This window comes from Cryptotermes secundus, unplaced genomic scaffold (genome assembly GCF_002891405.2).
Source record: "Cryptotermes secundus unplaced genomic scaffold, Csec_1.0 scaffold1283, whole genome shotgun sequence".
Lineage (NCBI taxonomy): Eukaryota > Metazoa > Arthropoda > Insecta > Blattodea > Kalotermitidae > Cryptotermes > Cryptotermes secundus.
This window is the reverse complement of record NW_019718288.1, coordinates 447,010-474,458: the sequence shown is the minus strand read 5'-3', so window position 1 is coordinate 474,458 and position 27,449 is coordinate 447,010. Positions and strand designations below refer to the sequence as shown.

Here is a 27,449-nt window from a genome sequence, read left to right as displayed (position 1 = left end):
AGGAACCAAGGATCAGCCTATTTTGACAAAACTTTCAATTAAGAGTGAACATATTTTTAAAAAATATGCATGTTGCTTCTCACACAAGAAGTTTTAAAATGATTCATGATTGATGTTTATGGCTGTAAAACAAATAACTTCAGATAGTGGCCTCAACATGGTCAGTCAAACACTCAACAATAAAAGATCTAAAAGTTGGTATATTGCTACAAGTACTATACAGTATCTCTGGACATTATCCATCCTCTTGTCGAGCTCTATCTGTTGGACCCAACTGAGTAGATTTTACCTGAGGACGGGGACAGAATCCAGTCTCCAAAACATTGTGTTTTCAGAAAGAAACAAGACGATGGAAAATGTCCAAAAATATAATACTTGTGACCAACAATATATTGATTGCCCTTTCAAAAGTTCTGGAAACAGTAATAGCTAACCAATTAAGCTCATCATGATTATTACCAGTAACCAAAACACTGGTATCATCAGCAAAAAGAAAAACTTTAGCCAATTTATTAATATATGGAGGCAAATCATTAATGTAAATAATAAATAGAAGTGGTCCAAAAACCGACCCCTGCGGAACCCCTTGTTTAACTCTTTCCCGAGATGAAAAATAGTCCTGACCATCATTTGTTTTGATGTACACACACTGTTTTCTATCCCATAGATATGATTTGAACCAGTTTAATATACAACCCCGGACTCCATAATACTCTAGTTTAGATGTCAATATCTCATAATTAACACAGTCAAAAGCGTTAGCAAGGTGGAGTGGGCCTCACCACATGTCAGTGTAGCAGGGATTAGGATCCGACTATTTGAGTGAAAGCTCTGTCCTTACAATCTCAGTTGCACAAGTACAAAGGCTGTAAGTCTAAGAGAATTTGTGGTAATTATCAGAAATATTTTATGAATGAACCCCATGATACATATGTAATGGCCGTCTTGTAGTGCACTCAATTTCATATTTCGCTTCTTACTACATGTTTCGGCAACATAGTGCCATCTTCAGGTTCGTTATTTACGCTAAGCTATTACATTGTTTGCTATCTTGTGTCTTTCATAAAATTATTTTGAAAGTACTGTGTCTGTGATGTGTCCTTCCTTTTTGGCTGACAACGCTCGCAGCCAAAAAGGAAGGACACATCACAGACACAGTACTTTCAAAATAATTTTATGAAAGACACAAGATAGCAAACAATGTAATAGCTTAGCGTAAATAACGAACCTGAAGATGGCACTATGTTGCCGAAACATGTAGTAAAAAGTGACATGAAATTGAGTGCACTACAAGACAGCCAATACATACGTATCATGGATGAAAATCAGTGCAACAGGACACTAAAATACAACAAACAGAATTAATCCCTTTTGTAATTAATACTCATTATTATGAAATGTAGTTACATTTATGTGTATGAGAAAATACTCTTAAGGAATGCGTAGTTAAAACGGGTTTTTGCAGGAATGAGTGAAGTAAAGGTAAGAGGTAAAGTTATCCCTGGGTTTTAATTAATTACGCATCATGGCATGAACACTTGTGGGTGATGTGGAGGTGTAGCTCCACCATTCTTCATTGAGGCACTAGCTGGAAATGAACAGCAAGCTTCATGTCCCTGCTGCTTTACCCCTGGGGAAAAAGTCCCAAAGTATCCATTGTATATGAGGCTGGGTGGGCCCCATGGCCGGTTGGAACGTTATAGAGCAGAAGAACCTCTTGTCCTAGCTGGGAATCAAACCCAAGCTTTCTTGCCTCTTGGCCATCCAGGCCATAGTCCCTATGTCACTTGCCACCGACCCTACCGACTGAGCTATTCAGGCTCAAACGTCCCTCGATTCCCTCGATGGCGTTTGATATTCTTGCCTGTCGCCAGTTGCGTACTCAATCGATATATTATCGATGGTGCCATTTCAAGCCTGAAACCACAGGAAAGATGGTGGACATTGATTTGAACGTAGACAGCCTTATTCAAAGACTCCTCGAAGGTTCGTTGTATGTACGGAATACTAGTATAATTTACAATAATTGAACCAAAATATAAGTACTATGAGCGAGTTAATCATATATTTTTGTGTAGCGGTTTAAAAGAGGTATATGGGGTTGCATTTAATGCAGACGTCAAGTGCAGTATTCATTACGTAGACGGGATGTTTGATTTGTTAAGTACTCACAGTACTTTTGTATTTGTAGCATAATAAAGTGACGTTAATCACCTTTATAGTTAGGGGATGTCGCCCAGGAAAGTCCGTGCAGATGACTGAAGCCGAGGTGCGAGGACTGTGCCTCAAATCTCGTGAGATATTTCTCCAACAGCCAATACTTCTTGAACTAGAAGCACCGTTGAAAATTTGTGGTGGGTAAAGAGTTCAATTATATTTACATATTTTAGTATGTAGGTATGAGTTCGAAGGGAGGATATTTTGAAATGTTAAGAGACGCTTGTATATTGTAATATAAATTCACGAATATGTTTCCTTTGTAAGTTGTTCAAGAAAGGAACCCATAAACCCAATACATGTAAGTAGAGGCCATTCTTGAATTTGGGGTCCTGGAACATCAAGCTGTGGTCGTCTCATACATTTTTGGGATAATTTTATGTTTTATTGATCTTGAGTTCTGAGTAGTTTGTGTATGAAACTTCATTTTCTTTTGTAGGTGATATTCACGGTCAGTACACTGACTTACTACGCTTGTTTGAGTATGGTGGGTTTCCACCTGAAGCAAATTATTTGTTTCTTGGAGATTATGTAGACAGAGGCAAGCAGTCTCTTGAGACAATTTGTCTGTTGCTTGCCTACAAGATAAAATATCCTGAGAACTTCTTCCTACTCCGAGGAAATCATGAATGTGCCAGTATTAACAGGATATATGGCTTCTATGATGAATGTAAGTTGGATACTGTTAACTGTTCTGCATTTTGAAATTTGTAGGCAGAATTTCAGTGAAATTTCCCAATAAATTTATGAAGTATGAATGGCGAATGTGAATCATTTGTTCTGATCCTTTTACTTTCTATACATTCAAGCATTTCTGACTACCAGACTGATGTCATTCTTCATGTGGAATTATTAGTTCATTTATATGTGCCTCCCATTATTTATTCTTTGTTAGTGCCTCGAGTGCATCATTTTTTATGTACCCAGTATCTTCCGCTTGCCATTGGTCTTCACAGTACATATTGTATAATTATGTCAAATGAACCAACTTGCAACATGCTTCATTTATAGCACCTATAATGTGCACTTTTTCCTTCTCTCTCTCCTTTCCATCAACTTTACAGGCTCCTAAATCACATTCTTTGCTTTCTTTGTATATATTTATATATTTGTTTTCTTGTAAGTTTAACTTCATGTGTCATCTAGTTTGAAGGTCACCGTTGTATAATACTAACAATTGTTTGTCACAGGTAAGCGCCGCTATAACATCAAATTGTGGAAAACGTTCACTGACTGCTTCAACTGTTTGCCAATTGCGGCCATTATTGATGAAAAGATTTTCTGTTGCCATGGAGGACTGAGTCCAGATCTGCAGGGCATGGAACAAATCCGACGCATCATGCGACCCACTGACGTCCCAGACACAGGTGAGTGTGTTTGCTGAAGGTATCTTTCCTCTCAGTTTCACTTCTCTCCTGTCATATCTTTTAGCATTCCAGCAAAAGAGATGTGGAAACAACTCTGAATTCAGATCTGTTGTCAGCATTGGAAGAAGTGAGCCCTGACATTAGCATTAATACCTATTAGATGGCCATGATTGATCAATCATTGCCTTTAACCTTTATCGGACGGGCCATTTAATTTCCGGTAGGGGCAGCTGGATGGAGTTTATTTAAATGCCCGCCCTTCTAGAGCAATGAAATTGTAAGCATGTTTCTAAAAATGGTGTGATTTCTACATTTTTTATGATAAACGAACGAAATGAACGCTCCTTTAATGTAGAAAGAATATAGAATCAGATATTCTAATTTACAGATTTTAATATCTGTAAAAAAATTTTTACACTGATTCCCAAAATAAAATTTCCCGAAATTCATACATTTTCTGCACCATGCGTTCTAGCAGTGTAATACATTTTCTGCACCATGCGTTTTAGCAGTGTAAGTCCTTGTGGCGACTTCACATTCAATGGTATCTCTTGTTGTAGCTTATTTATCGTATGGGAAATGTCGCAATGCACGACTGTAGGCGTCTGAAATTCCTCGCTGCCTAATGTGTTAGATAAACACAGAAGTTAATTCTCGGAATATGGTGTTGCCAGATCGGTGATTCGTTCATTCATTGCAGTCAAACCATTGTGTTTGTAACGATTTTGAAACATCGCAATATAAAGTTAGCCACCCATGACATCATGAAGCAGATATTGGGTTCAGAGAAGTCGTGAATGAGATTTTTGTATGTGTGGGCTCGAGGTTAAGATTTATGGCTTCTTATCGTGGTCTAAGCACAGAGATTCACTGCTAGCACTGCTAGAGATCTGTATACACGACGACGTCGTATGGAAAATGCTGAAATGAGAAACAGATGTTCAATGACACAGATTCGGACTGCTATTCAACCGATTCTGAATGTGGCGTGGAAGGTTGGTCTTCTGATGCCTGAAATTGAGAAAGAGCTGTTCAGTGACACAGATTATGATAGGGGCGAGCAAAGTTGGAATTCTGATTCCGCGGACGACGGGTCATCACCTTCGTCGGCAACTTGGGGACCGCCAGACCAGTGTGGCTGGAGAGGTGTGAATAATTATTCCGGTGTAGCTGCGGGGATAAATATCACTGCAGCTCGACATCACTGGCCTGCTTCCTCTAAATCGCAACTGAGGTGTCGTGTGTGCTTTTCGCGTGGGAAGCGGTCTAGTGTTTGTACGAAGTGCGTGAGCTGCGACGTCGGACTCTGCATTTCGGATTTTTTCGGCAGTACCATACGAAGGCCACATTACCATAGATGACGCAGGGGGGAAGGCTGTTTCCTCATGAAGATGGTGAACATATATCACGTAAGTAAAGCAAAAATTTAATTTTAAAAAATCTTTACACGCGTGCAGTGCGCGAAATCATATGAGGTCGTTCGGCCATATGACGTCGGTAGATTACATTAGATCACGCAGGAGGGAAGGCTGTCACCTTATAAAGTTGTGACCAAAAATTATGTAAATAGAAGAACAATTTATATTTTAAATTTAATTTAAAAAAATCTTTACACGCGTGGAATGCGCGACATCATATGATGTCGTTCTCAAATTTGTCCTTACTTTTAACGTCATATGACGTCCCTAGATTACATTAGATCATGCAGGAACGAAGGCTGTCTCCTTATAAAGGTGGTGACCAAAAATCATGTAAATAGAACAACAATTTATATTTTTAATATAATATCAAAAAAACCTTACACGCGTGGAATCCGCGACATCATATGATGACGTTCGGTCAGCTGCCCTAACTTTTAACGACATCATATGATGACGTTCGTCCGATAAAGGTTAATGGTACCTCCATTTCTAATTTGATGGGCCAAGCATGTATATTTTATATGTTTAGCTCACCTTTTAAGAGCTTATTTCAGGATGGAGCTAATTTTTCAGTATGGAGGCTGAATAAGTGAATAAAGAAAATACTTGCAGCTTTAACAGAAAAGATGTGTCTTTTAACCTTGGGAAATTCACTGTACTTGTTAAGTTATACATGTGCCAGTCATGAGTAAGGTTGTCATGGCAAAAGTACCCCCTTTGTGCCAGTCAGGCATTTAAACTCGGCTAGTGGAAGCGCGCGCACACACACCGCTAGTGGAAGCACATGCACAGTCCTAACTATTTATTTTTAAATGTAGTAATTACCAGACAGACTTGAGTAAAACCCTAATAGAGGAATTAAATTGATACCTAAATGAACAACAGCAAATAAAAATATACGTATGAGTTATGCCAAAACTTATCCACGATCCAGTAATTTTATTGCAGATTCTGCAGATAGGTATGTTAAAAATATATTGTAAAATTCGATGTACATACCTTTTTTGTTGTTACCTGCTGGATGTATATATAGGCTGAAATTATACTACAGTATTCGATTTCACTACGAACGCACAGAAAACAGATCACACTCTGTATCTTAGCCACGATGCAGCTGGCTGCTCATTCAAATAGAAGGGGCAATAAAATTTTGCAGCTCTAACAGAAGGTCTTAGCACTGTAGAAGGGACCCCTCTAGCTTTCTCTTGAATAGCCATGCTTTCATTCTTTTGTCCTTCAGTCAAAAGATTCGAAAATCCGAAGCGTGTAAGCAGGGCTAGCAGAAGACAAAATGATTTTATTGCTTCCATCTGTTTTATGACACCAGGGACTGCTAAAATTCGTCAAGTGTTACAAACAGAAATGAATTTATAATGCAGAACAACTCTGTGAAGAACTGGGAAAACATTTTTGCAGTACGCATCAAAAATAAAACAAAAAATTGAAAATAGAGTATAACATTTTGTATTAAAAATTTCAAATCTTCCATTATAATATGCGACACTCTGTTCTTTGCTGATATAAACAAAGTTATTACCATCCATTTATCATAAAAATTGAGCAAAATACAGCATTTTTAAACACAACGCTTAAAATTGATTAAGCGCCTAATAGGAAATAGTAGAAACGGGCATTTAAATAAACTCCGGCCAGCTCAAGCTTACCACTATTTCCAAGTCCGGCGTTTAAAGGTTAAACCAAGATTAGTGGATCTACATGGAGTATCTTATGCTAATCTTTTATTATTTTTGATGCTGCCAGTGGGTGCACACGGTAGCGTAGTTGGTTGAGTCACTATGCTACAAGCCGGAAGGTCACGGAATCAAATCCTGATGAAGTGTATTTTTTCAGTTTACCTAATCCTTCCAGCCGCACTATGGCCCTGTAGTCGACTGAGCCTCTAACAGAAATGAGTACCAGGAATAATCTTGGGTGTAAAGGGCGGCCAAGACGTAGGGTTGACAACCTTACCACCATCTCTGAGCTGATTGTCTAGATAATGTAGGAACCTCAACATCTGACAACCCTATGGGCCTCCACGGTCTGTTAGAGGGATACAAATTCGCTTAGTGGGGGGGTGGAGTCCAAGTGGGTCCACTCGGCATGGCAGCTACTCATTGGCCTATTGTGGGCTGGGTGATTATGATAATGGAGAATTTGGTGGAATGAAGATTGGCAGGGGAAACCAAAGTACTCTGAGAAAACCTGCCCCAGCGCCACTTTGGCTACCACAAATCCCACCTGACCAGACCCAGGATCGAACCCGGGTTGCCGCGGTGGGAAGCCAGCGATTAACCGCTTGAGCTATGGCACGGCCATTGTTAGAGGGATACCTTTACTTTTTTTTACTTACTTCTTTATGCTGCAAGTATATTTTGAGCAGTTGCCTGTGGACTAATGTATTTGCCCATGCCAACCCATGCTGTGTAATGACATTAAGAATGTTGTGGTATAATGATTAGCAGTGTTGTTACACATTTGTGAGACCTCCAGTTGAGATCAAAGCCAGAGAACACAGTCTCTCCATGATAATCAGAGGTTTGATTTTTGGCCTTCGGTCATTATTGTCATGTTATTTCTCATTTCAACCCAACCTAAGTAACCTTTGCAATTGGTACACCTTAAAATCAGTCAAGAGTGTTGGTAGTTGATCATGAGTGTATTTTTGCATGGCCTGACATTGTGAACAGAAAGATAAACTCTTCTAGAATTCTTTGTTTCCATCTCATAAACCCTGTGCAGATATTGTGCATTAAGATTTTTTTCAGGGTACAAGGAAAAATTTGGAGACTGGAACACATTTTTCTCAAAGATATGTCAGCATTTTGTAGCTACTTCATTCAGCAGGCATGAGACTCTTGGTTCCAGGGTTGTGCATCCAAGACCCACATTTAGTGCTAGAATTTATCTGCTGCTAAGTAATTATACTTTATTATATTATTGATACATTTTTTGACTGTGAGAAAAGCTCGTGAAATGAAAGACATAAACTAATTTAGAAGTAGAGGATTGGTTGCTTCTTGTACTCCTTCATAAAGATAGTTTGAGTATTGAATTTTTGCAATATTAATTACTGTAGAGCTCATAAAAATGAAAATTTATTATAAGGACATCGTAATTAACTAGAGACACATTAATGAAATTGTTGCATTGTTTTGTTTTGTTCTGTTTACCATCAGGATTGCTATGTGACTTATTGTGGTCAGATCCTGATAAGGATGTCCAGGGTTGGGGTGAGAATGACCGTGGAGTGTCATTCACATTTGGTGCAGATGTAGTTAGCAAGTTCCTCAATCGACACGATCTTGACCTCATCTGTCGGGCACACCAGGTAAGCATGAATGTGGGAAAGTAATGAGATGTTACTTACCAAAGAAAGGAAATGTCACAGTACCCCTACAAGGGTTCTTCGGGGGCTAATTACGTAAGTACACAGTTCACTCACCACTGGTCATCATTGAATAAAATCTGTATATTTTACAAGATAAATGTTGGAGTATGATATAGGATTCTAGCCAAAGGAATGTGCTGTATTCCTACCTTAATGTTAGAGAACTTTTCATAATAAGAATTCTAGTGTTACTTAACCTGTTAGGGCTGAATTAAATTGTGATGCATTATTCTGAAGATGCCAGACTGCTTTTCTTGGCCATGTGAATGTTAGGAAAAGCCTGTATTTTGCAAAGTATTTGGTTTACAGTTATGAGTTAAAAAACATGTGAGAGACCATAAATTGCACTACCTCCATATGAAAATTATAATCTATCATGCAGCATTTATATAGTTAATTCAGTTTCAGTTAGCTTTAAGTTTAGAATGTCAAATACTTCTCTAAGCTTCAAAGATCTCATATTTGGGAAGTTCTTATGGGATGGATTTTTATTTTCTGTCTGGTTTAAAATACACAAAAAACCATCACACATCATTTTCAAGAAAAGAAGGATTGGTCTGTTTTTTTAATAAAAATGGGAATGATGTTCTCATATTTGTTTTTTTTTTATTTATAATTTTTGTAACAACACTTCCTCTTTGACCATGACTCATCTGGATAGTAAGGTCTAATATTAATATAGATATCCTCCAGTTCTGCATCTTGCATAGAAGATGTATTGCCAAGCCTTGGAAATAACTGATTCCTCTAGAATTATTGGTCACAATTGACTCAATGCAGTACAGCTGTTTTGTTCTGCCCACTTTGTTCTCCAATAGACTGATGTGCAATAGGAGCATTGCCAGTCAATTCCAGTTAATATTAGCAATGTCCTGGCAGTCCTCTGATTCAGTGTGCCTGCCATCAAGCTCTTGTTCAGACTGTGTGTCACAGTACAGCTCTTCTGTCATACCAAATTCATCTGACTCTTCAGTATGAAGAAGTTTAAAGAAATCTGCCCTCTTTACCTACTGTCTGTGCTTTTGAAAGAAAATATGGGTATAATCTGAAAGTAACCACTTTAAGGATACAAACTCTCCTATAACCGTGTTAATTAAACTTTATCTGCACAGAAGGTGGTAGATTTCCACATAGGTTGGTGGTTATAGCGATACAGAGCTAATGTAGTGTTGAAGTTGAACTAAATGTGCTCTGACCACTCCAGCAATGAGAGACATTATCTTACATAGTCCTTATAACCCTCAGATACCTGAGTAAGATAGTGTTACAACCTACTGGCACTAGTGACTGACAGGAAGTCTGATGTAACAGAATAATTATGATTGGTTTGTGGGGATGTACTTTCCAAGTTTGTCTTGTTAGTATACTACAAGGCGTTCAATCATTGAGGAAACCGGGGGATCAGCGTGAGTCGTATACAACAATTCTCACAGATTGCTGCTGTAACTGCCAATAGCGGAATGAGTCATCAACGCCGATAAACGCGCACACTTTCATTAGTGTAGAGTGGATGGCTCGTTTCTCCGCGACTACTGTGCCCTTGCCCGCTAGCAAGATTGCAGCTTTGTTAGTGATTCCCTCACATCAGTTTCTGTACATGCACACATTTATATGAATACTGTAAAAAGATAACAAAGTTACTGTGCTTTATAACAGGTGTTGGAAGTGACCCCCTTCTGCTTGAAAACATGTCACTCATCACATAAATAAATTATGTGACACTTTCTCGCTTGCGGGGAAGGGCACAGTAGTTGTGGAGAAATGATCCATCCACTCTACGCTAGTGAGAATGCGCGCATTTATCAGCACTGCTTACTCATTCCGTAATCGGCAGTTACAGCAGCACTCTGTGAAAAATGTTTTACCCAACCCAGGCCACTCCCCAGTTTCCTCGATGGTTGAACGCACTGTATTTGAGCATCCTGTTGCACTTGATTAACAGTGTTTTCCATATTCTTTGAGTTCTTTGTTTTTGTTTTTTAAGTGAAGTGCTAATTAAATATAAAATTGTACAAAAGTTAAGGTGTAACCTGTTAAGTGACAAAAATGTTTTTTCATAACTTTAGGTACATTGTTGTGCTGCTTCTTGTGGTCTGACACTTAATGAAACATAAACACTTTCTCACCTTACAAGAAATATGCTTGATGATGGTCTTTTACATTCTGAAACATGTCATATGAAGGTAAATAGTGAGAAATAAGGTAGTGAAATGGGACAGGGAGACAATAACCACACAACATGGAGTGTATTACTGTTATTACATCATCTAATTGATCATGAGATAAAGGATAATTGAGCAGCAGTCTTTACATTAATATTAAAATATTAGTCACTGGTGTATTGTAATTACTGTAATCTACTCTGCTTACTTGAGATTTAGATTTAATCCATCAGCACTGATGCGCTTAGTATAGCAGGCGTGATCATCATATGTCATAGTGTGTAAGTTTATGTTCCTTTATGAATGAAACAGGATTTACTATTGAAAGGAAACTATCCATCTTCTGGTCGCTACCCCATGTGCAGTATATGCTAGCATCCAACACGTGAAGGTAACTGCAGTGTTGATGATATTTACCTTTATATATCTACAGTTTGGTTGTGTTGCAGGTTGTGGAAGATGGATATGAGTTCTTTGCAAAACGCCAGTTAGTAACACTCTTCTCAGCACCTAATTATTGCGGAGAGTTTGACAATGCAGGTGGCATGATGTCGGTGGATGAGACACTTATGTGTTCATTTCAGGTATATTACTATATTCACTGTAGATTCATCAGAGATAAAACAATACAGAATAATATCACATGAGAAATTCACCTCTCTTGACCTACTTTAGTCATTGCTGATTTGTTTAGCTCTTTGACTGGCGCGGGCGTGTTTTAACGCTTTGACAATCTCTTCCCTTCTTTGCTCTCTTGGCACTCATCAACCAAAGACATATATATGATAGTTTTTGTGCATGTTTGTAAAGAACCCTTGTAAACTTTGTGGGGGTCTATATTACTGTCAGAACCCTCTGAGAAGGAAAAGGTCAGAAAATATTTCACATTCATTCAGTTTCACCATGGCTTCTTGCAGCAAGTGTCTTCGTGTTCCTACAGACCAGCTGGAAAATGTTGTGAACGAGATTTGTTCTGATGATGATAGTGGCGATGAAATAATGATTCCTGAATTGGATGAAGTTGATAGTGACAATAATACAGTGATAGACAATGATCCACAAGACAGTAATCATGAACATTTACCTACCACGAGTGCGGTGCCTGACACGCCCATCTCATGAACGTACGGAGACATTGTACCCCCAATATTTCCATTTGCTAATAGTTTCGGGATCAAAATTGATATAACACATAAAATGCATCCCTTTTCATGGATTAAAATTTTTTCTGGATGACGACTTGGTAAATCACATCACAACTGAAACCAATCGCTATGCTCACCAGCACTTCAACACACATGAGTTAGCTCCTCACTCTCGAAAACACAATTACAATTATGTCACATCAGATGAAATCTGGACATACTTAGGAATTGTGTTCATGACAGGAATCGACAAACGCCCTGAAATTGAAGAATATTTGTCCACTAGGCCACCCATTTCACACCCATGGTATGGACACAACATGTCTTTGCAGTTGAATAGTTTCATTCTATTCAAAAAGAACACAACAAACGAAAAATACAAAAACAGAAATTACAGATTCAAAGATTTTATATTGGACTGTGTAGAAAAATGACTGAACCAAACAAACAGGGTGGAGAGGCAGAAGAGTCAAGGAATGAAGTGGATGACGAATGTATTGCGGCAGTCACGCCTCCGCCCTCGACCTTGAAAAGACCACCAGTGAAAAGCCAGTAAATCGTATAGAGGGTGGCTTTAAAATTCACAAAATGGTCCATGTTCCTCCCAGTAACAAGAAGAATGGTGCCCTGAGAAAGTGTGGCGTGAGTGCTAAGCACAAGATTAGAAAAGAAACAAGTATCATGTGTGCAGGCTGTGGTGTGGCTCTCCGCAAACTTTCATGTTTCAATGTTTATCACACGAAGAAAAACTAATAAAGAGGTATGGAAAGGCATTTATTGCATAAAATATTGTATTTTAATTAGTTCCTGAAAATTTCTTTTTTAAAAACCAATTTTTGTTGAAGTTGTTTAGGAAAAAGTAACTACATGAATTTTAGCGACATAAGGTTTAAAGGGCCTGCCAGGACAGGGGTGGGATTTAAATACCCTTCGCGCCAGTCAAAGAGTTAGTTAGGAGATGTGTTACAGTGGGCTTCATAAAATAGGTAATTCAGGAACCTGTAACAAATTAAAATAGTTTTGAATGCAGAAAGAATTCGGTATTTATTATGACAAACAACAAAGCTGCATCATAGGTCAAGCGGTTAGTCGCTGGCGGCGGCGGCCCGGGTTCGATCCCGGGTCTGGTCAAGTGGGATTTGTGGTGGACAGAGTGGCGCTGGGGCAGGTTTTCTTCGTGTACTTTGGTTTCTCGTGCCAATCTTCATTCCACCAAATTCTCCATCATCATAATCACCCGGGGCAGGCTACAATAGGCCAATCAGTGGCTGCCGCGCTGAGTGGACCCAGTTGGACTCCACCCCCCACTAAGCAAATTAAAAATAAAATGACAAACAACAGACAGCTGTATTATTAATTTTCTTCAATATCCCACACATATTTTTCTTAAAAAATGGAACAAAAGATTGGGGTGCAGAGCTCATTCATGTCAAGGTTGGTAACAGTGTGTGGTGTATTTATGGTGATGTAAACAGTCCATGGTTTATATGTGACATGGTTGGCACTTGTGCACAGCTTATTTGCTATATGTTGTTGGCAGCATTACCCATTCTAAGCTTCATCATAATTTTCATAACTTTCTGTACCTTTTGTGGACCTGTACGCACATTTATACCTATGGGTTCACAGTGTCTCTCTTTTGAAAGCAGGGTCCTGCACTTTATTAAAAGTGTAGGATTAATAAAGGGCTAATCCAAGGGGAAGCACTATAGATCATTGAAGGTCGCAGTGCAGGGGCCAGTTATTTTTTATGGCCCACCCCTTGCATACATTACATTACATTACATCTCTGTGGAATGAGATATGAGGGTGTGGATTTTCCTTATTTTGCATGCCTGATATCAAGAAAGTTGGTCTTAAATATTTCTCTGACCACATACCCGCAGTAATGCAAACATGGTGGCCTTTCTTATTTTTGAATGTGTTTTGGCTCTAGAACCTCATAATGTTAAAAAAATGTACAACTTCTGTTCATAATGTTTCCATACAATAAAAAGAACTTTGCAGCCACATGAAATCTCTAATCATTATCCCATTTGATGGCAAAATTGATGGAGAAATGTGGAATATTTTATGGGAGTATGCCATAAATATACGTACAGATTTCCTAGGAAAGACTTCTAATGCGATATGTTTAAAATGACAGATATGAAAACAGCATGGCACCTTGAGGCTGCATCTTACAGATTGGAATGATTGGGAATTGCTAAATTGCATGATTATTTTCAGTTCTTTGTAGTTTCATAATGTTGACTGAAGCATTTGAAGGAGAGTGGGCATAAGCTATTCATAGAATTTCTCCTCTGTATTTTTTAAATTGTAAAATTAATTGATAAACTTTAATAATATTATGATAAAATAGATAAGTTCCCGGTTTCATATATAGATCTTGAAACCATCAGAGAAGAAAGCCAAATATCATTACAGTGGTGTGAACTCTGGACGACCTTCCACTCCACAGCGAAATCCAACCAAGAAGAAATAGCTTGTATCTCCTACAGGTGAGTGATACAGGTGATTCTGAAACTCTTTTATTCTGATTCCTCATCTCCCATGATGTGTTGTGTTCTGTGGCCCAATATATCATCATTTGATCTTAATACTTGCTTGTTTTTTGCCTCCTCCTGCTGTCTTCCAACTGTAGGGAGTAGCTGCAGGTATTTTGCATATGTAATCCTGGACATTCAAAATGGGTGGTTGTCCCTTTTTATGTGTTTGCATGTGGAGTTGAGATCACATCATCAAAAATACTGTTGACTCCTGCAAAGATTCACAGAATACCTTAGAATTATACTTCCGGTAAATCCAGTAATTTGCCAGTTATGTGCCAACAAGCCTTACCTATACATATTTTTGATATTCCAGTTTCCAAAGTTCATGTAATTTCTCTGCTGACAAGGTCGTTCAAAAGAATCCATCCAGTTCTATGCGTTGGTGGGTTCTTACCAAGGCAGTGTTGGAAGAGTTCTGTTATCTGGGATATAACACCAGATAGTGCAATGAAAGTCGTGTTACTCCAAAACATCAGTTGATTTTCAACAAGCTGCACTGTTTTATGTCCCAGAGAATAGAATTTTTCATAAGCACAGAACCTCAAATAATAAAAGGCATTGTTTTATTGCAAGAAGTTCTTAGGTTCTTGCCTAATCCTCAAGTTAGGAGATCAGCAACCGATGTCATCTGTTCAAGTTGCATATTCCAAATACCTGATGCTATCCCCATTTCTGGAGGACATTTCCATTTGCAGCTGAGAATACATCAAGATGTAGTGATTCTATATGGAAATTCGTCCCCTAATAGATTCACAGCAAGCACATTCAAAGAAATTATGTTTTGAATTGTACATTCTGCAAAGGGAAGTGATTTATTTTTGGTTTATTTAATGATAGGGTGTGCGGGGCACACAGTAACATAGGTGTTTGAGGCACTGTGCTAAAGGCTGGAAGGTCCCGGCTTCTATTCCCGTTGAGGTCATTGGAGTTCTCAGTTGACCTAAACCTTCCAGCTGCATTATGGCCTTGGGTTGACTCAATCTCTGACAGAAGTGAGTACCAGGAATCTTCCTGGGGGTGAAGGGCACCCAGTGCATAAGGCTGACTTCAGTGCCACTGTGAACCAGTTGTCTACGAAACATGGCCTCAATGTCTCATAACCCTGTGGGCCTCCACAGCCTGTTACTGGGATAGCTTTACCTTAGCTTTATTTAGTGACACTATCAGTAGCTTAATGTAGCATCAAATAATGAGAGAATTGTTCATGTGGAAGAAAATTACATAGTCAGTTTAGATCCTATTGTCGATTTTTTCCTGGGGGGACTGAAGAAAAACCTGCCAGTAGCCGATCTCCAGACCGAAATTTGAACCCCATATCTCCCCATATAGAAAGCAGGAGTGCTGATTATTCAGCTGCAACCTTCTTTAGGAAAGATGATGTAATGTTCTCTGTGTGCATTATTTTGTTTCAGGTATATCAGATTATTCTTTCAGAAGACAAGACCACCATTACATCTATTTTCTATTTACAGTAATTGTAATCTGTGATGACGATATTTTGCTATGAAGAGTGACAAAAATCGCCCTGGCACTGATGTGTAGAGTAATGATATAGGCACTTCTTGTACAGATCTCTGCACCTTCATTCCCATTGTCCTTTCACTTCCATAAGTGCCATGCCTTCCCTATTGTTCTTATTTGTTAATTATTAGTGGTCCAATGAAGTCCTAATGCATTGCACCAAGCAAGCATTCATTGTAATGTTACTTCTTAAGCTTCTGTTACACATATGATGAAGGTGATTTGCAAAACCACCATGAGGCTATTTCATTAGTGTTAGTTTCTTTATGCGAAGGAGGGATGTCATTAGTAGTGCTCCTCTTGTGTCTGCTTCATTTTCAGTTATTGACAGAATAATTATTTGATTTAAATGAGTACCATGTATGTCAGTTTTAATTATAGGATTATGTTCTTAAATGCATACTTGGTTCTTGTTGTGAAGTTGGATTTCTGAGTACTGATAGTGGGACAAAATTAACTAAAACATAAAATGTGCTATACACCTGTAATGTATGAGTGTGAAATGATGAGTATTTCTTTTCTACAAATCATGTTTTGAAATGAGTCATTTCAAGGGTGAACATTGCATTTTATTTCAAGAATGGAATCAAAAACATGTGTGTCTGTACAATTAAAAAAGCTTCAGTTAATTCTTACATAAAGGGTGTAACTGATTTTGAAGATAGATTATGTAAGAGTTAAGAGTGAGAAAGGACAAAGTTTTTTTAGAGGATTGATAGATGGGGGTACTGGTGAAAAACAATGGCATGTAGTTTCACCATGGCCTTTATTATGTGTCATGTGTAAATTATATCTTCTTTCTGTTATTGTTCCTGTCACTCTTGTGTTTCTTTCTCAAGTAATACTGCTTATATTCCTTATACGTGCATTGTCAATATAATGTAAGTATAGTGGCGACATATTTGTTTAATTTGATTTCCCTGTAGACATGGCTATAGCTGAGAGAGTTATCAGTCAGTACTCTCGCTTAACTTGACACAGTTATATCATTTATACCAGTTCTTATTCAGTGAGCCCAAAATATAAATCTTCCAAGATTTATATTCCTTCTCTTCCAAGATCATTGAAATGACTTTGTGGAACATGAAGCTATTTATTCTGTATTAATAAATGATAAAGCACTCATTTATTTAACTCAGTTTAATATAATTGTGAAATTTTAGTGTATTGTAGCAGAATTCATAGATGTTTTCTACCATGTTTAAGTGAATGCAAAACATACCATCCACCATAATTCCCCCAGCAAGAATTCTATTACAAAATAACTGTTGGTCTTTTAGAAGAAACTTTATGCAATTTCCTTAGATAAAACTTCAGTAATTACAATACATGTTTCATTTTATATGACAGAGAAGCACATTCAATCTTGTAATATCAGTATATTTTCCATAATATAGTATATTATAATTGTTACAGGGGAACAGGTAAAACATGAACAGATCCCATATACAGACAGTTCAGACTTACAGTTAGGCCAGTTTCCTAGTGCTGACAGAGGAGTATGCATTATCCTGTTATATGTAAGCATACATTTGGCCATCTGATATTGTTACCGAAGTCAGAAAATATTACAATGGAATGTACAGCCAGTTCAGATGAAACAGTAGGGTCCAGAAGGCAAGGGACACTTTGACATTTGGAAGTCTGAGAAGGAGATGGCAGGATAACATAAAAATGGTCTTAAGAGAAACAGATTGCATGCTGTGAAAGGATGGAACCAGCTCATGATTGCATTTACTTTGTAGGCTTTGATGTTAGTAGCATTGAATGTTTGGGTTCTGTTATGAGAGAGTATAGATGAGGTAAAAATTCTCTGAGCTTCAGTGACTATTACAAATACAAATGTGGGTTAGTTTGTTGGCCAAGAAATGGGGAGGAAGTGGAAGACTGAGGGATAGTGAATGCGGAAAGAACCCAGTTATTTGTTCCCCCCTTCCCTGGCCAATCCATCCTTCATCTTTGCTTTCCTTCTCTATGTGATGCAGTTCATGCTTGGAAATGCTTTGTGTCAAGTGTAGTCCTACAGTTTTATTACTGTTATTTGGACCAGTTGTGGACATTCTGTGCCATCAGAGATACACAGTCCGTAAGGTGATGGATTGAAAGGGTATTAAGAATATGCTATGTAGTGCTAACAGAATTAAATTTTATTTTATGCTATGCAAAGGGATAATTACCATTCCATCAGTTAAAAAGAATGGTCACTGTTTAGTCTGTTTCAGCAGAATGTTATGTAGGAAGTCAGATACCAAGCATCATTATAGTAGTTAGCACAAGTGCTTCAGTGACCAGGCACTGTGACTGAGGTTTTTGTAATTTTCCTCACCTCCTCAAGACAAATGCAGGAACAGTACATTAAAAGAGGCCATAGTCACTTCCTACCATGTCCTTCCTAGCTCATCATTTACAATTATTATGTAATTCAACACTGTATAAGTAGTTTGGTTTATAAATCATAATTTCGTATGTTTTTTTACAGTATATATGTAAACTGAATGTATTTATAAGTTAGTGGTATCTGTCATGCATGCTAACATTGAATAAGATTTGACTACAAGGAAACAAAAGTGAAACACTCTAGTCTTCAGAGACGGAAAAGAGATGTGATATGAATGACAGGAAATGTTTAAGTGCAAAATTTTACATGCTTAACCAACAGTATTCATCTTCTAAAAATAAGATGACTGTTTTTGTAATTAATAATTACATTCTTTGTAGATATAATCATCTACAGTAATTTATTAAAAAGTGTGAAATTAATTTTTATTATATTAATTTATTATTAATAACCAATATTTTAACAAAATTATGTAAGTAGATTTTAAAGGTTTCTGTCAATGGTGTATAACACTCAAGAATTACTGGATTTTTGGACTTTGTCCATCATCCTCTATTAAAAAATGAAGTCATTAACAGCAAAATAAAGCAGATGTTGGCATGATAGTGTCTATCTTGTTTACTTTCTGAATTTATTTTTGTCTAGACTGCCTCAAATCATATCCTTTTAGCGAACTATACACAACAGGATGCATGCAATAAAGATCAGTTTTAAAACTACTGGACAATGGACAAAGTCCAAAAACCCAGTAATTCTGATCATACCATAATTACTAAAATGTTGATTTAGAATGAAATTTAGATTACAAGAATACTCTGCTGCACTCATTTATGCCTCTCCACAGAAAAGATTACTCCCATGGACTATGTAAGATTGATTTCCATGTCTCTGTTGTGAGTGCATGTTTCAGTACATATTACTGGATTTCAGTGGATAATTGTGTGACCCCCCCCCCTCCAAATATCTTTTGGAGATTGTATTGAGTTATAGAAAAACAGAAGGCTTAAAGTAGATTACGAGTAGATAAAATTCAGCTGAACAAATTTTTGCAAATGTGCCTTCCATTTGTATGCATAAATAATTGATTTGAATATATTAAACCTGTTTTTAAATTAAAAAGTTTGAGAGAGCAAGTTCTCATGATGTGAAAGCACATTTTGTTTGTGCATATTTGGTTTGTAATGCCAACAAACCCAAGTTATAAGAACGAATAATAAGTATTGTAATTAATGATAAAATATATGCAAAAATGAAACTGGTAGTTTTCACAATAAGAAATGCACATTACATTTAAATCACAGTCAAAATAAGTTACATTTGTGTAGCATTTCTTTGTCTTCTTATTCTTCTTTATTTTATTTTTATGTTGTAATGCTGTCTCAACTGTAGGACTTCATAATGTCTGCTGAATTAGGGGGTTCTCAAAGGAAGCAGACACGACCTATTTAAGTTAATGATGGTATTTGCTGGAGAGCATGACTGAAAATTACAGAAACCTCACTGCTGAGATTTGAACCAGGTATCTTTTGTACATGTCAGATGCATTACCATGAAAGAATTCTACTTGGGTATGGTAAAATTAATGCTGATACTTGATATGTATTATTTTAATTGTTCTTCGGAACTGAACATGTTCAGCTAAAATGAAACTCTGAAATCTTAGTACCTCCAAATTGTCATGCAAGTCTACAAAGTTGTCATCGGTTTCATGAGAAGGTGAAGTTATGTATAGTGGGATGAGTTTCTTCATTCAAAACAAGCTCATTAAAATAGCACCAGATGTTACATTAGGTTTAATTTAATGAGCTTTCATACTGTGGATATGACAGCTAATAGGCAGTGATGGTTCTGCAGAGATAAGTGCATACTGTGTCAGGTATGTAACATATTTTGAAAAAATACAACTTTTTTAATATCTTCCAGGCCCATGTGTATGATGCACAAATAACGTACATGCTTTTTGCTTCATGTGAAAATGAGTTTAGTAGGTATTTGAACTCTGCAAATTATCAGAATAGGACAGTACATATTTTTCAGCTATAATAATTCTCGTATGTTTGCATGGTGCTTGCTGTGCAATGCTTATAGTTGTAAATAAAATGGGACCACATACATGCCACTCAGATTCTAAATATATTCACAGTAAATGATCTGACACCTCCTGGTAATCATTCTGAATTCACATGCTGTACATAAATTTGTATTCTTTTCTCTTTAGTACTTCTCATATGCACCTGTACTGTCAGCACATTCTAATAACTGTCAGCCTTTAATTGGTGGGGATTTAGTAATTACTGAATTTTGTGTGACTTTTAGTGTTAATAGATCATCATTAAATGAGCAAAGAATAAATTAGTTTATGTATTTTTGGATACTGGAGAAGAGGTAATTAATGTTCATGAAGGTGATATAAGGTAGATTTTTGTTATATTTGTTGAAAGAGCTATGCAGCATATACAGTTTCATTTTCACCTCCCATATGACAAAGGATAAGCTTGATATATAAAAGATTATTAACACCGTTGAGTGTGATTGATAAATGTAGTGTTTTTTTTAATCTTTCATCCTTTACATGTTTCGGTCAGAGCGACAATCTTCAGAAGGAGATCAGTACATATGGAAACTACTATTACAGCGTCATAGGTCATTATCAGTACATAGAGAAACTACTATTAATATGTGCATGAATTTGTTAAAACATTTCTAAATTATTATAATTAGTCTATTTACAAAGTACTGTTTAAAAAACTTTTTGTTAAAATCTAGAACCAATTTGGTTCGTGTCTTTATACTTCTCTTTAAAGGGAGATGAATGTATGCCACATTGTGGCTCTGTTGTTTGAAGAATAGGACTCTTTAGTGTCATCCAGTTGTTTAGGTCACATTGTGTTGGTAATTGATAATGTCCTGAAGATGGTTGCTCCAACCAAAAGTGTAAAGGATGAAAGATTAAAAAAAAAAATTATCAGTCACACTGAACGATGTTAATATTCTTTCATACTATTACTAGTGTAATGGACTAGGATGAACTGAGTTAAAGATAAGTTTAATATTAAAATGTCTTAATTTTGGTGGATAGAGTTTGAATGTCCTTTTTAAAAATAACTGACAGAGTAAGCAAAGACATTTATGATCAATAATTAGACCTCAAAATAAATTGTTACTTTATAAACTTCTTGAAAAATATGTTTATGGCCCTTACAAAAATTGGAATCACATATATAAATGGCAATGTCTAAAGCATATTTTTTTTTGTGGTTATTAACTTCCTGATACCTTATTTCAACACGAAACAATTTTTAGCACAAATATCCCTTGAATGTTTATAAATATTCATATAACACACAGCGGTGACTATGAAGAATACTGTTTTCTGGGACATAATGTCCACTTTTTGCTGGTTTCTTGCTTGGCTTACCCTTCATCCCTGAGAGTGGAGGCAGCATTATGCTCCTAAATGTCAGTGAACTTATTGGAGTACGTGGTGTTACATCCTTTTCTACAGAGAACTCCAGTAAAAGTTATTGCCCAGTTTTTTAAAGGTAAAATGCACAGTATACTTGGAAGACATTCTGAGTATGTTCTCAATCCTTTGTATTAGCAAACATTTCCAATACTAATGTCCCATTAACATTTAGTCTGCAGTGACTGAAGAGTATGTACCAAGTATCAGATAATTCATTTGTCAGTATTACAAAGAAATACACATATTGTGAAGCTCAGAGAAACATTTGTGAGAATTTTCCAATACTGTGTAGTACATTGCAGGAGATTAGGCTTTGTGTTGAGGACTGTTTTGCAAAAATATGGAGGCAAGCTGTTTGTGATGTCACAGAGGGGCATCAAGTTGCCAGATTGAGTTGTCTTTGTCAATCAGTATCAAAAGACTCCATTACAGAGGTACATTCATCTCATTTTCTCATATTTGTGAGCACAGAGTGTGAGATGAAAAAAGGTCATTATATGCTTTCGTTGGGTCTGTTGGACATATGTTGACGAGTATAAAGATTTTTGGAAGGGTGAGAGGGTAATTGCAGAAAGAAAAATAAACATGTGCACGTAAAATGTCCACCAAATACAACCTACATAGAGTACAGACGATAATAATAATTCAGTTCTTTATTATTACTTATGTCCCAAGTCTACAGCCGCAAGACCAATTTCAGACAGAGCACAGTGTACATTCAAGGTAATAATAATAATTCAATTCAATTTAATTCTTTATTATTTATGTGCCAAGTCAACAGCCGCAAGGCCAATTATAGACACAGCACAGTGTAGATACAAGTAATTACATTATGGACAATCACAACATAAAGTCAAAGACAAATTACAGGCAAGCACTCGAGGAAAAACGCATTAATGCAGACAAGTAAACAAACAATAATAATAATAATAATAATAATCTGCTTTAAAAGTTTTCCAGTTTCCACAGCTCATTCACCCAACTTCAGTCTGAAATTAAGAACACATCCTGGTTTCAGTAGTCAGAGGATAGAAAACATCTGTTTTTTTTACTCCTTAGTAAAATTTCCTCCCACGAGAAAAAACATTTAATTTTGGACAGTGTTTAAACTGCTAGTATGTGGTAAAATTGAATCTTATATTACTAGTTGTCAGTCACGGTATGAATCATCAGAGTTGTAGTTATTCTTTGTGAAGTTATTTGTAATTGACTTTATACACATATATACTATAAAACTGTTATGATACGAAATGCTAGATGATGGTGGTTGTGGTTAAGGTTGTTACGGAGTCAGAATTATGCACTTTAACATATGATTTATTAAAATAGTACACAAAAGAGTTTTCAGTTATATTATTTTCAGTTAAAAGTTATTCGGAGTAGGCATTTGATATGTTTCCTAACATTCTTCTTCATTATATTTACATAATAATGATAATACAAATCAGAAATATATTGTGGAACTTTCTGTCCAGCATATCAGTCTGTTTTCTCCCTAGCACAAAGCTTCATAAACAGATTTAGTAAGATATATATCATAATCATTATTTGTGATGTCTGCTTATTACAGAGTAAGATTGCTTGAAATCATTGTTATTGGTCCTTCATTTGTATTCCTAGAACAAATCCAATCCAAGTTGCTTGTGCCAGGTATGAGAATTTTCATATGTTTATGAACCCTACATGTATTTATTTCTTATACATTTTTTATTGTTTTTGTGGGATACTCTTTGATAATTTAAAAGTCTCTGTCATGTATTTAAAAATGTGTATGTAAAATCAGAATATAATTTATGTTGGTTTAAAATACAGATTTTCGAGTATCACATTACAGTGCCATTGTCTGGGGTATTCAAAAATATTTTTCAGAAATGAAAAATGTTTTTGAAACTATTAGATTGATTTTACATATATAAAAGTAGTTCAACAGAACCATATCCATTGTTCATTCAGGGTAGTGGAATTAGGAGTTTGGACTTTCTCTTGATTGCAAGAGACATATCTTATATTTAAGATATACATTTGTTTTACTTTTTTATAATATACATTTTATTTTGGAAATTGTATTATTTAAAAATACAACATGCCATTGACATATATAATGCAGTTTCTCTACTTCTCACAAGAAGTATGTAAAGTGACAGCTTCAACTGAATGAGTATGTAATTTTTCAGTTACTGTGCCTGGGCAACAAGTGCAAAGATGTGTTTTCATCGACACTGAACACGCATATCTGGCAGTTTGCATCAGTGTGTGTTGAAAAAACATAACTGGCCTCCTACATAATTGAAACAGTCTTGAGACTTCATTAATTGTCAGTACTGTCTTTTGCAATTGTTAGAAAACTTCAAAACAAGAATTAGAAAAATAAACAACTGTATTTTGATGCTGATTCTGCTCATGGGTTTTTGCACCTTGTGAATATTGGTAATGTTGTCAGTGTTTCATAGGTACAGTCTTCCTCCCCCTTTGATGGATAGGGTATGTGAGCATTCATGTGTATATCAACAGATCCATAGGGGGAAGGGTGGGGGCTAGTGAGTGTTCCAGGCCAGTAGAGACAGTAAGAGAGGGTAGTCATTAAGGAATGCATCCTGTCATGTTAACCCATATGTCTTCATTAATTTCTGTCTTACAACCGTCACAGCTCAACTAACATCAAGATCAGTGCCTAGTTTCGGCTATTAATAGCCATCATCAGGCAAATACATGGTTAACATGTATACACCACTGAACCGCAGTACTAGCAAAATTGGATACAATATTATTAATTATATAACAAATACTTGACATCAAAATACAATAAATTAGATTATATAAAACAGAAGTTATAGTATAAAACAAGAATAAAATTGTTTGATTGATGTTTTACATCATCGAGTCAGTCGTTGGTTTTGTAATTTTGTTGTGTTCCCACAGAGAAATTGGAATATTCTATATTATGTGTATATAAAAATTGTATAGGAGGCTCGTGATGTAGATGTAATATTAATGTAAATTATTTAGTCGGTGCCTCGTCTTACAAAGTATTGTCCGTTCTGTAGGGAATGTCTTAACAACTATCAAAATCTCATTCACATTTACTGTGTATAATCGAGTTTATTAGTCTAATAGTATGCCATTGTGCTACATGTTTCAGCTTATAAAGCCATCATCAGGCAGTACACATTTAACAGATATTTTCAAACTACTGAATTGCACTTTATATGAATTCATACATTATAACATAATAACTATTATCAGTGTACCTGACTTCACACAGTTAATACATACAACACTTTGTGCAGTGTAATGCACAACAAAGCCCGATGCAGAAATGTGAGAGGTGGAGAAATTCATAAAATAAAGAAAACCAGACTGCAGAAAACACAGAATAAACGTTGTAGAATATCACATCTAGTTGTTCTGAACAGTGCAGCTGCTCCATAAGGAAATCAAATGAGTAGAAATAAAACACATTTGACTACAATAAAGAAACACCTGTAGATAACTACAAATTATAACGTTATAATTGTGATTATGGGCACCAACATAAATAATGTTTATATATAACAATATTTAGGCACAGCAAATACCATAGACATGATGAACAATTTAATTCATTGTCAAGTGTATTTTATAACTTAAATTTATTTTATTATAAATACATTTATGAGACTTGTATTAATTCATTGATAATAGTTATTATATTGTGATATATGAATTCACATAAAAGTGCAATTCAGTAGTTTGAAAATGTCTGTTAATATGTACTGCTTGATGATGGCTTTATAAGCCAAAAAATGTAGCACATTGTCGTACTATTAAGACTAATAAACTCATTATACACAGTAAATGAGAATGAGATTTTGATAGTTGTCAAGAGGGAAACATCAAAACTGATCGTTTAAAGGATCATGGACAAAAAAAAAACATTGGCAACTGGTGTTCTCAAGCAGTTACATACAAAAGACTAAGTGCAATGATACTTGACATCCTTTGCTGTTAGTGGATTGGTGTGGAAGGCAGCAGAGAATGAGATGTATTTTGATAGTCCATAAATCATTCCACTCTCAAGAAACCATATGAAACACTGGGTAAAATTATAGTCTCTGAAATATGTATGGTTGTTTATGCCAGCAAACACCTCATCATTGCATTTGTCGCCTTATTTGCTGCCGCCCACCCAAGTAGATGAAATTTGTGGAATGGGAGCATCAACGAGGTGATTCTATTATTTCCAGTGGTGTGTAACAATGACTTGACACTTCTATGTGGACCTTTTATTTCCAACATTCAGAGGTGATAGATGGATTCGCCCATTATGAATATTATCTCTGGGACTAAATTAACTTTATGTGCCACAGCTTTTTATATAATTCTCTACCCCAATAGCTAATGGACTTAAAAAATCTGTTTTATTCTCCAATTTATAATGCCACTTCATGTTTCATGGCCATATTTTATAATTTTAGTAAGTAGTTTGAATACAATTTTTAGTACATTTTCTCGGGCATCAACAGAATGGTTGCTGGACATGAAGCTTCAGCAGCACCTACAAACGCCCACCATTCTCCATCAATTGCCAACTACTCACATAGAATAATGTTATCATTCTCACGTAAGCGGTATTTGCTGACGGGCCTTTGTTAAAGTCGTTTTGATGTGTTGTGATTTTTTTTAATGCATTATTTATGATTATTAAGCAAGTCCCGCTAGAGCGTGCTAGAGTACCTGTGGTAGACATGTTTGATGTACAAATTTAGAAAACATTACATAATGTTATAACACAATCTACTGGTCGTCGTTGCTATGCCTCCCTTCGTCTAGAACGGTATAGAACAATTCAATACCTAACAGTCGCAACCCCATAATTGGCACGAGCAGACAAAACTCAATAATCAACCTAATGAGCTCAGCATGCGTAAGCGACGGATTACGACGTTTGTGTGTTCTTCAGCGGCGTTCAGCGGCATGTGATAGGTGTGCCATCTGTTGCGTTTTATTGGTACTACTGTATTTGTTTGCGGTTTCCTTGCGTTGCAGATAAAGCGAAATGTGAAGTGAAGGTTTTCTGAGCTTCAGGGTGCATGTTTATCAAAACCAATAAGCGTATGATATATATTCGTAAGTCATAATTCTACACAATAACTTAGACGGACTTTTAAGAAGTGTATTATTTCAGGACATGGTTCGTAGGACCATAGCACCCTATCATGATGACGTACAGTCGTCTTGTAGCAGTTATGTTCTTTATATTAAAATTATAAATGAGCGTTGTGGGGCGTGTTCTTATTTTGTAAATGAATTGAACTTTGTGTTTCTAGAGCGTAATTAAGGTTGCGTGACATGGAGGTTATGGAGTCTGAAAAACCGCCGAAGGAGAGAGGAAGCATGGTGACTTCTGCAGTTTGTAGCAAGCAAACTAAAGATAGTGATGATCGTGGTGAGGAAGGTATAGGTAAAACAGCCGAAATGCATAATGGTGGAGAACAGGTTGGTACTTCTGATGATAGTGTAGGCGATTTAAAGACAAAAAAGAAAGAGAATGAAAATACCAAAAGTTCAGATGCACCGGACTCCGAATATGCTTCAAACACCGATGAGAAATGGCAGTTGCATCTGGATCTGTCGGATTCAGCCAGCACTTCAGATAATGATGGGAGCGAAGTTGAAGCCAATGAAAGGAATGGAGGGAATCTTCGGAAGCAGCACGATAACAGTAGTCCTTCCAATGAAGCTGATGCTGATGATTGTAAGGACTTTCTTGGCTTTGAGATGGGAGCATCAGCAGCACAGGATTCTGGAATGGTTTTGACCAAGCTTATTGGTAAGATTGTGATTGTGTTTTCCCGTGGTATGATTATGCTCATAGAAAATACCATGGCTT

General features: G+C 36.5%; 2 protein-coding genes across 3 annotated transcripts in view; both read left to right on the top strand.

Annotated features, from left to right (window-relative positions):
- Positions 1–1,907: 1,907 nt before the first annotated feature.
- On the top strand, positions 1,908–21,123 carry LOC111875691 (serine/threonine-protein phosphatase PP1-beta catalytic subunit). The gene is made up of 8 exons (XM_023872134.1): positions 1,908–1,986; positions 2,223–2,354; positions 2,657–2,887; positions 3,408–3,584; positions 8,185–8,336; positions 11,008–11,142; positions 14,090–14,204; positions 15,668–21,123. The coding sequence occupies exons 1-7, from the start codon at positions 1,935–1,937 to the stop codon at positions 14,186–14,188; spliced, it is 978 nt and encodes a 325-aa protein (XP_023727902.1). The 5' UTR covers positions 1,908–1,934; the 3' UTR covers positions 14,189–14,204; positions 15,668–21,123.
- A 4,709-nt stretch (positions 21,124–25,832) lies between these two features.
- LOC111875758 overlaps positions 25,833–27,449 on the top strand; it is a 39,856-nt gene continuing 38,239 nt past the window's right edge. For both annotated transcript variants that reach the window (XM_023872271.2, XM_023872257.2), the window contains exons 1-2: positions 25,833–26,686; positions 26,887–27,389. In XM_023872271.2, the coding sequence (XP_023728039.1) occupies positions 26,909–27,389 (481 nt within the window). In that variant the 5' untranslated portion in view covers positions 25,833–26,686; positions 26,887–26,908. The remainder of the gene's footprint in view (positions 26,687–26,886; positions 27,390–27,449) is intronic.

Excerpts from the sequence above, each read along its gene's own strand:
- LOC111875691 (XM_023872134.1), top strand. The coding sequence starts at position 1,935 with ATGGTGGACATTGATTTGAACGTAGACAGCCTTATTCAAAGACTCCTC. Across the intron at positions 2,355-2,656 it reads AGCACCGTTGAAAATTTGTG|GTGATATTCACGGTCAGTAC; the intron begins GTGGGTAAAGAG and ends TTTCTTTTGTAG. Across the intron at positions 8,337-11,007 it reads TCATCTGTCGGGCACACCAG|GTTGTGGAAGATGGATATGA; the intron begins GTAAGCATGAAT and ends GTTGTGTTGCAG.